This window comes from Ascaphus truei, chromosome 2 (assembly GCF_040206685.1).
Source record: "Ascaphus truei isolate aAscTru1 chromosome 2, aAscTru1.hap1, whole genome shotgun sequence".
Lineage (NCBI taxonomy): Eukaryota > Metazoa > Chordata > Amphibia > Anura > Ascaphidae > Ascaphus > Ascaphus truei.
The window spans coordinates 93,766,963-93,783,299 of NC_134484.1; the positions used below are offsets into that span (position 1 = coordinate 93,766,963).

Genomic DNA, 16,337 nt, shown 5'->3' on the forward strand with positions numbered 1-16,337 from the left:
TCTTGTATTCTATTTTAACAAGCATGCTTGTTCCTATAGCAACGATTTACATTCCCCATATTTAAAGATGTCGCCAAACTTTGCCGATCAATAGACGGAGAACAAATTGACCGGCAGCTATGCAGTTCTTTAGGTAATTCGAGATTGCCCACATTCAACTATTGAAGAAAAAAAATAAATTAAAAAAAAAAGACTGAACTGCAGCTTTAATGCTGATCATATGAAAAACAGCAGATACATTGAGCAGATGTGTCTGTGATTTGGAAACCTGCACATTTCAGTAGAAAGGTTTGAAAGCATGATTTGGGGGTTATCCAGGACCAAATGTGAACTAAGGCAGTTTAGCATGCATATGAAAAGAATGCTTTCAGTAAGTTGAGGTGAATGGTGAGAGACAGGACAATAGTCTGAGGGGCTCAGGATGCTCTTCTGGAGAATGGTTGTCTCTACTGCATGTTTTGAAGGTGACATTTGTCAGCTGAGGTGTTGAAGATGTTGGTGAGTGTGAGGCCCAAAAGAGGTGTTTGGATGAGATGTGAGGGAAAGCGATCAAAACGACATGATGGTGAGGAGTAGCAATTAGCAAGGTCGAATGCAAATCTTATACATTGTTGAATGTCTACCTATGCTTACGTGGACACATACTTTTCATCCTATCTTTAGGTGAGGTTATCACATTTTTTTTTCACAAACCGGTCTTTATTTTCTTCACCCTGGTAAGCTTACATTAAATAGGCTATTCTGGATTGCTTCTGTTAAAGTATTTTAGTATAACATTCAGTCATTTGTATTGTTCAAATTGGGACCTGTGCTGACGAAAAATATATTTTAATAATACATTTGGAATCATTTTATTTTTTGCTTGCTTAATGCTCAGGGAGTTGTGTACTGTCTCTAACAATTCGTTAGTGAGATTAATGTACAACGATGCATGTTATTAATTACATCTGGCTGCCTTTTAACATGCAATATTAATCACTGATTCAATTACATGGCTTAAGATGCTATTTAACAGTATACCAAATGCCATTGACTTATTTTTAGTCGCAAGTAAATCACTCCACATTACTTTTCAATGTCTGTAAATTCCAAATTATGTTAAATTTTGTTGTTGGCAAGAAAGCATAACCATTAAAGACTTGTTTATGGGCAGGATGAGCAATAATGCAAAATAAATGTTTCATGATACCCAAGTTCTTGACAAAAGATGGTGGCAAAGAAGTGAAAGCACTTGGCAGTGTAACATTTGTCCACTTTTTATTTTTTATTTTTGGGATTAGTTTCCTAATTTATTACCTATTTAACGACTTTCTAATTTTTGACTCAAAAGCTCAAACTTTTACCAAATTAATGCAGATTTATGAAAGAGAAAAGAAAATCCAATTGATGAAATCAATTATATCATACAGAATGAGTACATAATGCATTTTCTAGGGGATATTTAGAAGATTTTAACTGAGGAAAATTAAGAGGTTTGGTTTTATTAAAGACTCCTTTTTTTGCATTTACAGCATAAATATTGTATAATTAAAGACCCCAAAAGGTCGAAACAGCTGTCTGTGAGTGGGTTTACTGGCTATGCACTTATTTAAACCAGGCTGTGCTGAAAAGCTGTGTAATGTGGCAGGCATGTTCTCATGGAGATCCACGCTAAATGGATTTGAAGCAAAAGGTGTGCTCTTTGTGCTCATTTGCATGCCATTTCCCAGAATTCCTAGCTGCAGTGGAAGCATTGTATGCTATATAGATAATGGTAAAAAGCAGGGTTGCAGACCAGTCTGATACGTATGAATTTGCTCACAAGTGTCTTTTTACAGCAAATAAAAAGATCATACAAATGTACCCAACTTTATTGCACTCATTAACACAATACTCAGCGTCAAGATTGGGATACTATTTAATGTGATATTTGATGCAACGCCATGGAAACTAATGTTGATGCGACAAATTACACGCCGCAAGGTTTCAATGATATATATGTGTATGTATATGTACCTGTATATATTCCTGTATATTCATTTGCATGTCTTAGACAGGTCTGCAACCCTGTCTTTCACCATTATCGCCCAGCACACAGAACTTCCACTGCAGCAAGGGATTCTGGGAAATGACATGCAAATGAGCACACAGTGCCACCTTTTATCTCAAGCTCACATTACATGCGCAACCCTTAGCCAATGCATGCTGCTTTAAACACAGCTTTTAAGCAAGGACTTGGGAGATGCAAAGTCAGTTAACCCACTCACAGACATGTTTCAACCTTGATGGGTATCATCAGTGTGAGGTTGTATATTCATTTGGAATATTTACTGTTGCTATATGCTATACCGTGGAGGGTTTTTGTCACTTTTTTTACCCACCATAACCTTAATAAATGTGGTGATTACCTACTCTTTAATCTCAAATGAGCAAATGTCAGAAACCAACCTCACACTGATGATACCCATCAAGGTTGAAACATGTCTGTGAGTGGGTTAACTGACTTTGCATCTCCCAAGTCCTTGCTTAAAAGCTGTGTTTAAAGCAGCATGCATTGGCTAAGGGTTGCGCATGTAATGTGAGCTTGAGATAAAAGGTGGCACTGTGTGCTTATTTGCATGTCATTTCCCAGAATCCCTTGCTGCAGTGGAAGTGCTGTGTGCTGGGCGATAATGGTGAAAGACAGGGTTGCAGACCTGTCTAAGACATGCAAATGAATATACAGGAATATTTACATTTGCTATATGCTATACTGTGGAGGGTTTTTGTCACTTTTTTTACCCACCATAACCTTAATATATGTATATGTATGTATGTATAGTTATTAAGGTTATGGTGGGTAAAAAAAGTGAATATATATTCTCTATCTCCCGGGCTGTTGTCCAAAAAGTGTGCGTACAGTATGTATATTTACATATGTGATTTATACACATCCTCTATCAAATCTAGATTTTCTGTTTAGATTAAAGAAAAATCTCTGTATGTATATAGTCACTATGCTCCTTTATTTTTATTCCCCCCTCCCTGTTTTTTTTGTTGTTGTAAGTTGTTACCATATATTGCTGGTTTTAAACCTTTTTGTTTTCTATATAATATTTTGCGTGCCATTTGTGTACCTAAGAGTATGGTCTTTATTTTACAGGTACCTACCAGGGACAGTGGATGGGAGGAATGCGACATGGATATGGTGTGCGCCAAAGTGTTCCCTATGGTATGGCTACAGTTATTCGCTCACCTCTCCGAACCTCCTTGTCATCACTGCGCAGTGAACAAAGCAATGGCACGGTGCTACATGATCTTGCAGCCGACAGTCCAGCTGGGACACGGGGCGGCTTTGTCTTGAATTTTCACAGTGATTCTGAACTAAACACTGGCAAGAAGAAAGGTTTGTTCAGAAGAGGATCCCTTCTGGGTAGCATTAAGCTGAGAAAATCTGAGTCCAAGATCTCCATATCTAGTAAGCGCAGCTCAGTGAGGAGTGATGCAGCTATGAGTAGAATTAGTTCTAGTGATGCCAACTCTACAATTAGTTTTGGAGATGGAGATTGTGATTATTGTCCAGTAGAAGATCACGTAGATGCCACCACAACAGAAACCTACATGGGAGAGTGGAAGAATGACAAACGCACCGGGTTTGGTGTTAGTGAACGCTCCAACGGCATGAAATATGAAGGGGAATGGCTGAATAATAGGAGGCATGGATATGGATGTACCTTGTTTCCAGATGGCACAAAGGAAGAAGGGAAGTATAAAAATAATGTTTTAGTCCGTGGAATAAGAAAGCAACTTATACCCATAAAGAACACAAAAACGAAAGAGAAAGCAGACCGAGCTATTGAGGGAGCACAGAGATCGGCTGCGGTGGCGAGAACCAAAGTGGAAATAGCAGCCTCCAGGTAGGTAGCTATTTGGGCCTTTTTTGGGGGGGATTACCGTACAACATGAATTGGTGTATATTGAACTGTGTTGGATATTTTGCTGTAACATAAAATGGTGACGACTTTAAATGGTAAATGTTTCCCTTATCACTTTAGTCACGTGTATACAGAGCATATTGAGACTAATTGGTGGCCATGCTTTGGTGACTCTTGTGGAGCAATTGCAAAATCTAGACAAATGTGGGCTCTGGATCACGTCTTGTATCTAGTTGTCTTAAATGGTCAATTTATGATTTCTCTCAAAAGAAAGCACACATAATCTTGGTCCAATACCAGTGCAGGTATATTAGACCTATACGCCCAGAGGTGTCAAATGTGTCACTGGTATTACATATGAGTCTGGGTTAATCCTTGCACAATAACCTCTCAATATATTGTAGGATATTATGCTGGTAAAGGTGAGACATTGGTTTGTAAAGTAAAGCAGAAACTGTATCAGAAATCTACATGCACGGCTCTACTATTATGTTTCCTAAGCAGTCACAATTCACAAATTACTATTGCAGACATTTACTCTTACAATAATGCAATATTACCGCAAGTTTAATCACAAGTGCCATTTAAAACAAGGTTTTCAAGCGTGTGCTACTCCTGTATCTCCTATGCTGCGCATGCGATATTTCTTACATTATTCCGCATTAACGGGGGTAATCTGCTACATATGTACTGTTAAAAGCTACTGTACGTTGACATTTCTTTTTGCATCCTGATCTCAATATTTCAAAAGCACTGGGGAAAAAAACATTAATCACATTTTATAAGCGGGTATGTGAACTCCTGATTGGGATTTTGCCTGTGTAGTTTGCTTACCCAGAGAAAGGTGATGCGAAGTGTCATATTTTAAGGAGCTTCCCAGACCAAAGACTGTATCTTAGTGAAAAATACACAAATACTCCTATAGCGCCTTTGTTCAAGCAAAGCACATTTGATTTAACCGGAATACATCAAATTATGTGAACTTATGCCCTCATTTTTTTTGGGGTGTGTAAACTTGACCTTTGCTTTAATTTGTATCTATTTTTGTTAACATTTAGTTGGGGGGAAAAAAAAACCCAACACAGTAAATTAAGAAGAATCACATTCTGTTACTGATAGGCCGATTTTTTTTAAAATATTTGACCAATTGCTGAAGCATTTCTTCTGTTGGTCATCAGTTTTATATGTGTAGCCCTCATTCCCCCTTAGTGTAAAGTCTACTGGTGCTGGAATTACCTGGTGGCTCATGAAGATCCCAAGCCTCCGCCACGGGGAGCCCGGGGTGATATAACGACACAATAATGGTGCAGCACCTTCACCTGAGAGGGATCCCAGCGTAGTGGGAGGAGCCCCTCAAAGGAACCTCAAAATATATATATATATATATATATATATATATATATATATATATATATATATATATATATATATATATATATATATATATATATATATATATATATATATATATATATAGATATATATCTATATATATATCTCTTAAGAACATGCAATAAACAGTGATAACCGGATAATAACTCTACTGGTTACAGCTACCCCTTCGCCTCGCAGGGCCTTATCCCACCACTGTGTAACCCACACTGTGTCCACCGTACCTGAGGGGCCCTCGGACACCAACCACCCGGGTGTCCACAAAGATAACAGCCCCACCCTTGTATGTGGTCAGCGATGCCACTATGGTGTATGTATTCTGTTGGTGCACTTAGGATATAGGTACCTGCCGGGTGCTCCAGAACCCGGGCGCGCTGAGTAGACAACAGGGAGGACTCACCGATACAGCGATGTCCTCCGCCACGAGTCCGCCTCCGCGTGGGGTGGTATCCCGCTGGAGTGTCCCAGACGAAGACAGTCTCTACTTCTTGCAGGGTGATCTGTTCCCAGACCACAATAGTCAGAGCCGCGCAGCTTGCAGCTGTGTACCTGACTTATGAAATGGCCAATGGGGCAGTGTCCCTCCCTAAGGGCCTGTCCCTGTAGCAGCCACAGTCTTAATTCATGAATCGGGGCCTAGGGGGAATCTGGCCTAGTGCAGAGACATACCTCCTACCCTGTCCTTGTCCCAGCACCGACTGCCAGCGTGGTGAGAGAGCGCGAAAAGTATCTAATCCTGAAGCAGGGGATTGCTGCAGCTCTATTGGCTGGTTCCCTGCACCTGACCATCTGCCCCTATGCATTGTGGGGCATGTAGTCCCAGCGGAGCCTTGTGTGTGTATGTGTGTAATGGCCGCCTCCTGAGTGCTCCACTACGCATGTGTAATGGCTGCCGCAACTCCCAGCAGCTAGTGCGCATCCGCGTGCATAACCAATATGGCGGCGCCCTGAGCGCTCGCTTCCGGCGGTGCCCTCGCCCTGCACAACCTCCATAACTAACTCTTGTGTCTGCGGAGGTAAGGGGGGTGAAACGGAGGGCCGGGGACCTGGCTACATATGTATAATAATCAACATTTTGTTAACAAATATTTCTTAAGTGGGGGGAGGTGTGTGTGTGTGTGTGTGTGTGTGTGTGTGTGTGTGTGTGTGTGTGTGTGTCTGTCTCTAGGTAGGATATGTAATAAGAACTTCCAGCAGATTCTAAAAATAGTTTTGTTACCATGACTGGATTTAGTTTGTATGTAACAGTCCAAACCTGTGACTTATATTTCTGTTCCGTTACCAGTGTAGTGTGAACAATTGAAACCATTTAAAGATTTAGGTTTCTGCATGATTATTGTGCTCAATCAGGGATCTTGCTTGGTTAAATATGGAGCCGTCTGTGGCCAGGTACTTTTAGTAGTGTAACATGTTTTAGTGCATGGGTGCTCATCTCCAGTCCCCAAACACCACCCCCCCCCCCCAAACAGATTAGGTTTTCAGGATATCCCAGCTTCAGCACAGGTGGCTCAATCAGAGGCTCAGTCAAAAACTAATTGAGCCACCTGTGCTGAAGCAGCGACTGATTGAGGTACCTGTGCTGAAGCTGGGATATCCAGAAAACCTGACCAGTTGGGGATTTTGGGGACTGGAGATGAGCACCCCTGTTTTTGTGTATTTATCCAATTACCAAGAGGAACATTTACATTGATTGGCTATGATCCAATTTTCATACACTAGTGAACAAACTTTGTATTTTTGAGTGAGAATGTTTTTAAAGTGTATAATATATATATATATATATATTTTTTTTTTTTCTCTTTATTGGTAAATATCACATTTGGATAACCTTAGCTTTTAGTGCGTCCTCATGACGTCCAGTGAATGTCATCCCTTTTTGTCTTATGGGAGATTGTGTTCACATCTCTCATTAAGCTGTGTACGTAATCAGAATGGATCTGGTGTACCTTGTGGCCCCAAACAACCAAAATGAGTCTGTATTTTGTTAAATCACTTTTGTTTTCCCTTGTCAAATATTGAAGAATGGTGTGTTTTTTTTAATTTATTTTTTAAATATCTTATCACATCACCAGTGCCTAGTTTTCCTTAATGCCCCTGACGGAGGAGTGGTGCAGTGAGTAAAGACACTGACTCTGATAAGGACACTGAGTTTGAACGCAGAGAAACCTGGTGCAATTCCCGGTGTCCGCTCCTTGTGACCTTGGGCAAGTCACTTTATCGCCCTGTGCCCCGGCGAGGGGTCGGCGCGTGCACAGCGCTTCACTGCGATCTGCGGTCCTGGGAGAGAGGGAGAGATTGCGATGGGAGGGGGCATGGCGGGAGTTTTGCAGTGGCGTGGTCATGACCTCACTCGGCTAGTTCGCCCTCATTGGCTGAACCGCCGGCAGGGGGCGTGGCCACGCCTCCGTCGCAAACTGTAAGCTCAATTTCACTGTCTCACTGAGAACCTGTCACGCACCGCAGGGGAAATTTGCGCAACAAGGTAATAACTGGGACTGGACTGACTAGGGGTGGCGGTGCTTGAACGCACAGGCGTGCGCTGTAGAAGGTACTGGGACCGCGGCCTAAGGCACGAAAAACAGGTTGTAAAATCTGAGCAGGCACAGTCTATAAAAAAATCCTATGTGCAGTGCTGTGTACCGCGCACTATTTTAATTGTGAAGCGCTTTTAGTCCCATTGGGAAAAAAAACGCTACATGAAATAGTTATTATCACTGCTCAATTATTAATACTGGAGAAACACATGGATGTATGGCCACAGTGGGGTTCCCATGGCATCAGGGATATAGTTTTGCTGGCAAAGGAATGTCCACTAGAAATTGCTGACATTGCTCTCAATATGTAGAATGTCGTTCTATATATTCTGTAGTGGCATTATCATTTTTTTTTTTTTTTAAATGTCTACAGCAGGGGTGCTCAAACTTTTTGCCCTGCACCCCCTGCCTGCTCTCCCCCACTGCACGCGCCATCCCCCCCCCTTACCTTGTATCAAGCGTCAAATTACGCTGCGGGGTCATGTCACATCAGGAGACCCCGACGCAGCGTTGCCATGGCGTCAAATGATGCCGGGGGTCGTGATGTCACGTCACCATCTGAAGCCGTCTGAATCAAGGTGAATGAGTTAGAGGCCTCGCACGGTCCCCCTACATTTAATTGAAATGCCTTGGGGAAGAGTGTGGGGCCTCTAACCGCCACACTCTCCCCAAAAATCTTACATTCGCCGGTTTGCGCACCCCTGGTCTACAGTATACTACATGTGCAAAATTTGTGTATTTTTAAAATTTTAAATGCCAGAAACCCTTACCTTGCCGTTAAGTAGTTTTGCCACCATTGCACCATTGCGTACTGTTGGTATTAATATCCTAGTTCGCTACATAGCTTGCACAGCCCAAGTTATGACCTCAACCTTGACCTGGAGCATCTGGTTTCTAACAAACAATTCATGGGATATGCATGCGCACTGACTGGACACAGGTGCTAAATGTGTTAAATGATGTGCAGCGTTCATTTCTCCTCTATGGCTTGAGCTGACTCTTCCAATCTCACTTTACCCAGGGTACTGTACTGGACACTTAGAAGACTAACGCTGAGTATTTCAAATGCTTTACTTATTATAGATTAAATATTAATATTGCTTGCAGGAATAGGATCCTGTTTAATGTAACTCATTCCCTAAAAGTTTTTTTTTACAGCTTTTGTGAGAAGCCACTTAATGTCATTGCCTGGAACTAGTTAACATGTTTGTGCATATAAACATAATGTTATTACTAGTTTACTAACTGTTCTTCAAATTTGGATTCTTGAACTTGGTTTTGCTATTGTGTGGATGTGTGTGTGTGTGTGTATCTTTTTATTTGTATAGCACCGTCCATGAACATAGCACTTCGCCGCAGTAATACACGTGACATCATAATATAACGCATGATGGGAATAAGTGCATCAGACATAAGTAAACATTTGGAAAAGGACTCCCTGCCCCAAAGAATTTACAATCTAAGGGTCTTATTTATATTGATTGAGACGAGACATTCACTTGAAAAAACAACACCAATATGCATTGTAGATTGTAAGGTGTCACGTGCAGGGCCCTCGTTACTTTTTTGTATCTGTTTGTACTTATATTGTATGTCATTATGTTTTATGTAATTTCTATCACTCTTTACCCCCGGTGTACCGCGCTGCGGAATATGTTGGCGCTTTCCAAATAAGCAACAATAATCACGATTCTGTTTTTTTGGCTATTTGATTAGCGAGGAAAAAGTAAATTGTGGTTCTGTGACAAACACTTAGGAGCAGGCCCTAAATAGGATTACATTTGGCACCTACAAACTCTTTCATTAACTATTGCTTTGCAAATTCCTCCAGCATTGAAGCAGTCCAGTGCAATTACATAGGTTTATTACATTTATATTTTGATCATTAAATCAAATCTCAGTAAATATTTGTAACATGCAAAAAACAACAAATATCCTGCTCAAGAAGGTTCGGTAACCAGTTTGACACGTGTAACTCAATGAGGTTCTTTCGGAGACTCGGAGAAAGTGGCGGAACTACTACCTGTTCCGCTGGTTTGGCTGCACCAGGGTCCAGGACTCTTAGGGGCCATCCTACCACACCCCGGGATGCTGTTCCGACACTTTTTTTTAGGAGCTGCAACGGCTGGAAATTACTGTTGCGGAAATAAAGCACCAGAAGCAGATTAGAATGTATACTATGCATATGCTTTTAATGTGCTTTGTTTCTCTTTGCTACTTGTTTGAACCCATTTTGGTTATATAAACAATATATTTTTCCTCCATGATACCGGTATTTGAGAGAATTGTAAAGGCTCGCAGTAATGCTGGTTATGATTATTTCAAAGTTCTTTGTAATTAGAGAGTTTGCAGATGGTTGTTCCTTGTATGACAAATATGTAGGCTATTTGTTGTGTCTTGCATGTTACAATAATAAATGTATGGTTACAGTGATCTGGATTTTATGTATATTTATAGTTAGATTTGATATGTTGAGGTGCAGAAGTATCTATTGAAACCCCTTTGCTGTTGGGGTAGCGAAGGTGTGTGTGAATGCTGTCGGTCACTTGAGCAGCAAAGGGTACAAAGCAACGTTTGTCCGGTAATTTTCCTATGGAAATGAACAAGCTTCATTACAAAACGATTTGTGTTTGTACACTTTCAGAAGTGGTGGCTACATCCCCATGGTGAATTGAGATCAAAAATACGTTTAGAATCCTCTAAAAAATAAAGCACCTCGTCACCTTTCTGTCCCCCCTAAATACCTTCCAAGTCCCTTCAAACACCAAACCCCTACTGTGTGGGTAAGGTCTGTCATGTTGGTTACCATTGTGGGGTTGTTAACTGAGAGTAGGTAACATTGCACCAACCTGTCAGACCAGGCAAGCGTGTGTTGGGACTAGTTCTTGTTTTCTGTGAGGAGGATGAGATAGTGGTACACTGTATTATATTGTGCAAAGTATTTACTCGGGGGAATCTGTGATTTTATATAACAAAGCTTCATGAAATTGGTCTGTTACAGAAGAGTGCAAACGTACAGTTAGCTTCAGTGACAAATGTGAGGCGACCGTTAAATGCTTAAATAAACTGCCATCTGACTATGCATCTTAAATTCTTTCAACAATGAATAATGGGTTTGTTAAATTTGCTCTGTGTTCTTGTCTTTGAGATCCCCATATAAGGATTGGTCTTTACAATGAGAGGGATCTCTGGAATGCAGTGTGTTCATCATATAGAGCTTGACCATTAGATGATCATCATGTAGTCATCTCGCTTTCACTGAGCTCATTGGAAGCTGCACTTATGATTAGAACTTTGCAGTATTCTGTTTTTAAATGTCTCCATCAGGGATGGGGAAATCCTGCGCGCCTGGTGCTGGCATTGTTGATTACCTGTCAACTCTGCGACCGGCAACAGCGTGCTCAATAACGCGTTATTGGAGTGTGGCTGCTAGCCGCGGCTGTAACTGACAGTTGATGCTTAGTCTGAAGGAGGGGAGATGGGGGAGAAGAGAGTGAGGTATAGCTCTCCCGGAACATGCCTCTTAAGCTAATTTTGGGATCAGGGGGGATGGAGAAGGGGCTAGCTGAACTGCTTTGGTTGCACAGTGTGGCTGGGGGGGGGGGGGGGGAAACGTGGTTGTGTGTGTCTGTCAGTGTCCTGGAACAGGATTATATATTTTCTCTGTTCTCATACTGCCAGCTCTCCCCAGGGAAGTTTCATGTTTTTTCCCTGCCTGATGCAGCCAGGGCTGTGTAAACTGATACATTATTGACACATTCCCTCTTTAAAAAGCCACTAGCTGGTTGCCCTGGCAACCTCCCATTTCTCATTGCCATGAGTGGTTTAGCCATGTTGTTCCCCTGCCCCTTTCTGTTTTATGGAATGGTCCTTTGACTCTTCCTGCCAGCCACAGGAACATGTGCTTTGAGATCTAACTAGCTGGCTTAGTGAGTACATCCTTCCTCCATATCACCCCTGCAAGGCCATCCATTTTACCACCCCCCATAACAGAGCACCTTCACATAGAGAAGCACTCTCTCACCACACATTACCATCTGCAAGTACCCTTTATATTTGTTTTTGACTCCCCCATTAAAGTTGAAGAAAATAAAAGGACTCTGTGTTCTCTCAAAAGGGGATGAGTTAAACCACTGGACTCGCTCACATCCCACATGTGATCCTGGTTCCAGAAGAGTCAGTGTGAGTCACAGATGCACACTAAGGCCTCGCTTATAGTGCCGGCGACGTGACGTCGCCCAAAAACAAACGTATTGGAGCCGTCGTGTGCGCTTATAGTAATCGCGACGGCGACAAAGCGACTTTCTGCAGCCGGGAATATTTGATTTTTATGGGGCTGTCGCGTCACGTGACAGCCCCTGAACCAATCAATGGACCGGTCGACTTCGCGAAATACAACTTTCACTAGCGGCTACGGGTGACATCACGTGTTCGGTCGCGTCGTCCATCGCGGGCACTATACGCGTGGCCTAACGCGCACTTGCTGCTGAGAGGTTGAGTGCAGTGGTGGCCATCAACCTCTCCTCCCCTCTCTTTACCAAACTTTCCTACAAATTGTGGCTGGTTCCTACATTTTTTTAGATTCTTCCCACCCCCCGTTCCCCCACCCCCCCTGTCTCCCATTATTTGCATATGTTTTATGTACAGCAGCATTTTATGGGGAAGGAAACTCTCACCTAAAGAGTAATATGCTACACTCAAAATGTCGTTTTTAGTTCTAGAGCTTTGCCACGTTTGCCATGTTGATTACATGTAATGTCTGCCCGTAGTCCTAAAATCCCAATAACCAGCTTTAACCACAGGAGATGCTTTTCTCATGGTACTTATTGTAAAATACGGACAGGATGTGTGGCCAGCAGCTATACTTACTGCACATATCGTAATGCTGGAACTGCAATATGTTCATTTTTTTATCTGAGGGAAAGTGATTGAAATGCCGTACTTGATTTGTGCATTTTTGTAAATTCTACGAGCAATGAATGTCGGATATTTTAACCAGCTAAACATATATGTAGCTTGCACTAAACTGAACTGAATCAAGTGACACTCCATAATTTAGCACTTATTTGAATTGTTTGAAATCAATGACTTCTCTAACGGTGCACATCATGGGATGGCACATTTTGCCGCAGACAGACCATTCGACGCAGCCGACTCACTGCTGGAATCCCTGCTGCCGGCCGCTTCTAAATAGTTTTATTACTGGTTGGGGGTTAATTTAAAGGATTAGGGAAGGGGTTTTTAGGGTATGGACTTGGGGTAACGGGTTTACGTACCTCAGCGGCCGGTGGCGTCAGCTTCCGGTGGGGGAGTGAGTCATGGTGAAGCACCGTCGGCCATTTGTTTGCGTAGAAACGGGTGCGACCAAATGTACTAGACTAGCACATAATCCCCAGACATTATTATTGATGTTTTACCAGGAAGTAATACATTGAGAATTACCTCATTTTCAAGTATGTCCTGGGTACAGAGTTGTTACAATACATGGTTACATTTAAAGAACAGAGCTGCCTTATACAGTCAATTCACAGACATTTCATAGACAGAGTTGGAAAATTGGGGATTAACGAGCTGGTGCGTTTTTGATTTGAAATAGAGAAGCTTTAACATCACCATACAGCTCACACCCTTTAGCTGCCCTTCGCCTGTGCCAAAGGCTGCCTGCCTTTGGGGAGACGCAGATGTACACTGAAGGGGGTTCATGTTGAATGCAGCTGCAAATGCATTTCCACTGAACTCATTCTTAAATTTCCTTAGATCTATTACATATAAGCCAAATAGAAACCATTGATTATACAGGACACACAGTGTTATGTTAACAGGGCCTCTAAACTGTACCTGTTATACCAGGCCTGCACAACTCGTAAAGTGCGGAGGGCCGAACTGCTCCAAGGAAAAAAAAAATTGGGGCCGCACGGGTAAAATCATCATCATCATCATCATCGTCTCTCCTCCAGCACCTCATCATCATCCTGCACCTCCCATCACTCTCTCCCCCCTGCATCTCCCATCACTCTCCCCCCTGCACCTCCCATCACTCCTCCCCCCCTGCACCTCCCATCACTCTCCCCCCCCCTGCACCTCCATCACTCTCCCCCCCTGCACCTCCCATCACTCTCCCCCCCCCTGCCACTCCCATCACTCTCCCCCCCCCCTGCACCTCACAAGAAAAACAGAGTCCGTCGTACGGGTAAAAACAGCATCTATTATTCAAAATAACAAATTTTTTTACAATGTTTTCTTGAAACAAAATTACAATTAAAATCAAGTCAGCATCCCCACCCAAGGCAGCATCCCCACCAAGGCAGCATCCCCCACCCCAAGGCAGCATCCCCCACCCCAAGGCAGCATCCCCCACCCCAAGGCAGCATCCCCCACCCCAAGGCAGCATCCCCCACCCCAAGGCAGCACCCCCCACCCCAAGGCAGCATCCCCCACCCCAAGGCAGCATCCCCCACCCCAAGGCAGCATCCCCCACCCCAAGGCAGCATCCCCCCACCCCAAGGCAGCATCCCCCACCCAAGGCAGCATCCCCACCCCAAGTCAGCACCCCCCCCCCCAATGCAGCATCCCCCCCTAAGGCAGCATCCCCCCCCCTAAGGCAGCATCCCCCCCCTAAGGCAGCATCCCCCCCCCCCCCAAGGCAGCATCCCCCCCCCCCCCAAGGCAGCACCCCCCCCCCTAAGGCAGCATCCCCCCCCTAAGGCAGCATCCCCCCCCCCTAAGGCAGCATCCCCCCCCCCCAAGGCAGCACCCCCCCCCCCCCCCCCAAGGCAGCATCCCCCCCCCCCAAGGCAGCATCCCCCCCCCCCAAGGCAGCATCCCCCATGCCTACCAGATGATGTTGGCGGCAGTAGCAGACTCTATTGCCGCCGACGGTGGAAAAAGGAGGAGAGGAGGTGGTGGATGGCGGCGATGGCAGGTGAAGCAGGGGGAACCGCGCTCTACTAAACAGACCCTGAAGTTCCGGGTCGCGGGACTGGTGGAGCGCGTTCCCCTGGTGGAGCCGGGAAGGGGGGTTACAGGAAGCGCACGCGTTTGCTGGTGCGCGCTCCTAGAGGGCACAGACAGCATGCGGCCGCGAGGGTTTACCAGGGAGGGAGAGGAGGGGGGAAGAAGGGGGGCCATCGCAGGGGGGGGGAGCGGGCCCGCAGAGGAGCTGCATGTTGCTTCCCCTTCCGCCCCACGTTGGGAGCAGGGGGTGGGGAGAATCGGGCCCCGCAGAGGAGCTGAGAGTTGCTTGCCCCTTCCACCCCCACGTTGGGAGCAGGGAAGGGGGGGGGGCGGGAGCGGGCCTAGCGCATGCGCGCCCGGACCGCAGGGAATCGTCGCCTTTTTTTTTTCAAAGTTTTTTTTTTTTTCCAAAGTTTTTTTTTTCAAAGTTTTTTTTTTTTTTTTTTTAAATCTCATCGAGGGCCGCACAGAGAGGCCAGGGGCCCCGCGGGCCGCGTGTTGTGCAGCCCTGATCTAGAGTTTTAGAAGTTAGACTTGTTTCAGGGAGAATTATGGCTTTAGGCTTATGCAAAAGGCACCATGTCCTTAGTTCATCCAGTTTGGCAGCAGGCGTTAAATATTTATATGGGCGGACAGGCCTTTTTTGGAATTTGAAAGGGACATTGTCAGGCGTATGGGGACAGAGGTGAAAAGGGAGGGCCTGGATTGAGTTACATACTGTATCCTCTGCTAAAGAGAGGAACAGTATAAATAGAAATATGGGTAATTGTTTGCAAAGTTGTGATGTTTGCCATAGGTGTTAAGAATGAGTGGTGCTGGGTGTGCTGGTTTTCAGAGCTCTCCACCAACATTCCGTAGATAATTTAAGGATTTTGAGTAGTCCAGAGTATATGACTACATTTACATTGGGTGTGGGTCAGGAGGGAGAAGTTGGTAGTGGATAGAGTAACATTTACATGAGTCTACAGTAAAGAACATAATTGAGTTAAGTAGCAGGTTCATTATATCGGATACATAAAAAAGACACAGCTGTGTACCTTACTTTTTGTAGAGTTGAAATAGAGGGGTTACGAGACTGCCAGCAGCGTTACCTCGTTGATGGCAAATTGTTGAATCAACAATACTAGGCGTGGAATCCATGTGGAGAAGTTGATTAAACCTCCCATATCACTGAATGTGTTAAGATCAAACATTTTTCTCATTCATTTAACAACACATTTTGCTTAAAGACAATTTTTTGTGTTTCCTTGGGCATTTTGTGCCTCAGCACATTTGGGATGGTGCCCAGATACATTATTAAAATGTAAATGTTTCATGACGAAAGGGCTCCTTGAAACCAGTAACCATACGAGTGTTGCATACAGTAAATGCAGAAATTGAGGAGACAGAACACTTTGCTACATCAGTATATGTGTCACACATTATTTTTTTATTTGCCACTTGGGTATATAGTTTTTATTTTCCTTGTTCCTGCTGCTGTAAATTTAGCACTGAAACTAGTTCATATTTCTGCTGCCATGGCTCTATTATGCTCACCACCATTGTTTAATGGGGACATTTGCTA

The 16,337-nt window shown here is 43.8% G+C and overlaps 1 protein-coding gene across 2 annotated transcripts in view; it reads left to right on the forward strand.

Annotated features, from left to right (window-relative positions):
- The window catches only part of JPH1 (junctophilin 1), a 159,699-nt gene that overhangs the window by 25,207 nt on the left and 118,155 nt on the right, over positions 1-16,337 (forward strand). For both annotated transcript variants that reach the window (XM_075583211.1, XM_075583204.1), the window contains exon 2: positions 3,122-3,875. In XM_075583211.1, the coding sequence (XP_075439326.1) occupies positions 3,122-3,875 (754 nt within the window). The remainder of the gene's footprint in view (positions 1-3,121; positions 3,876-16,337) is intronic.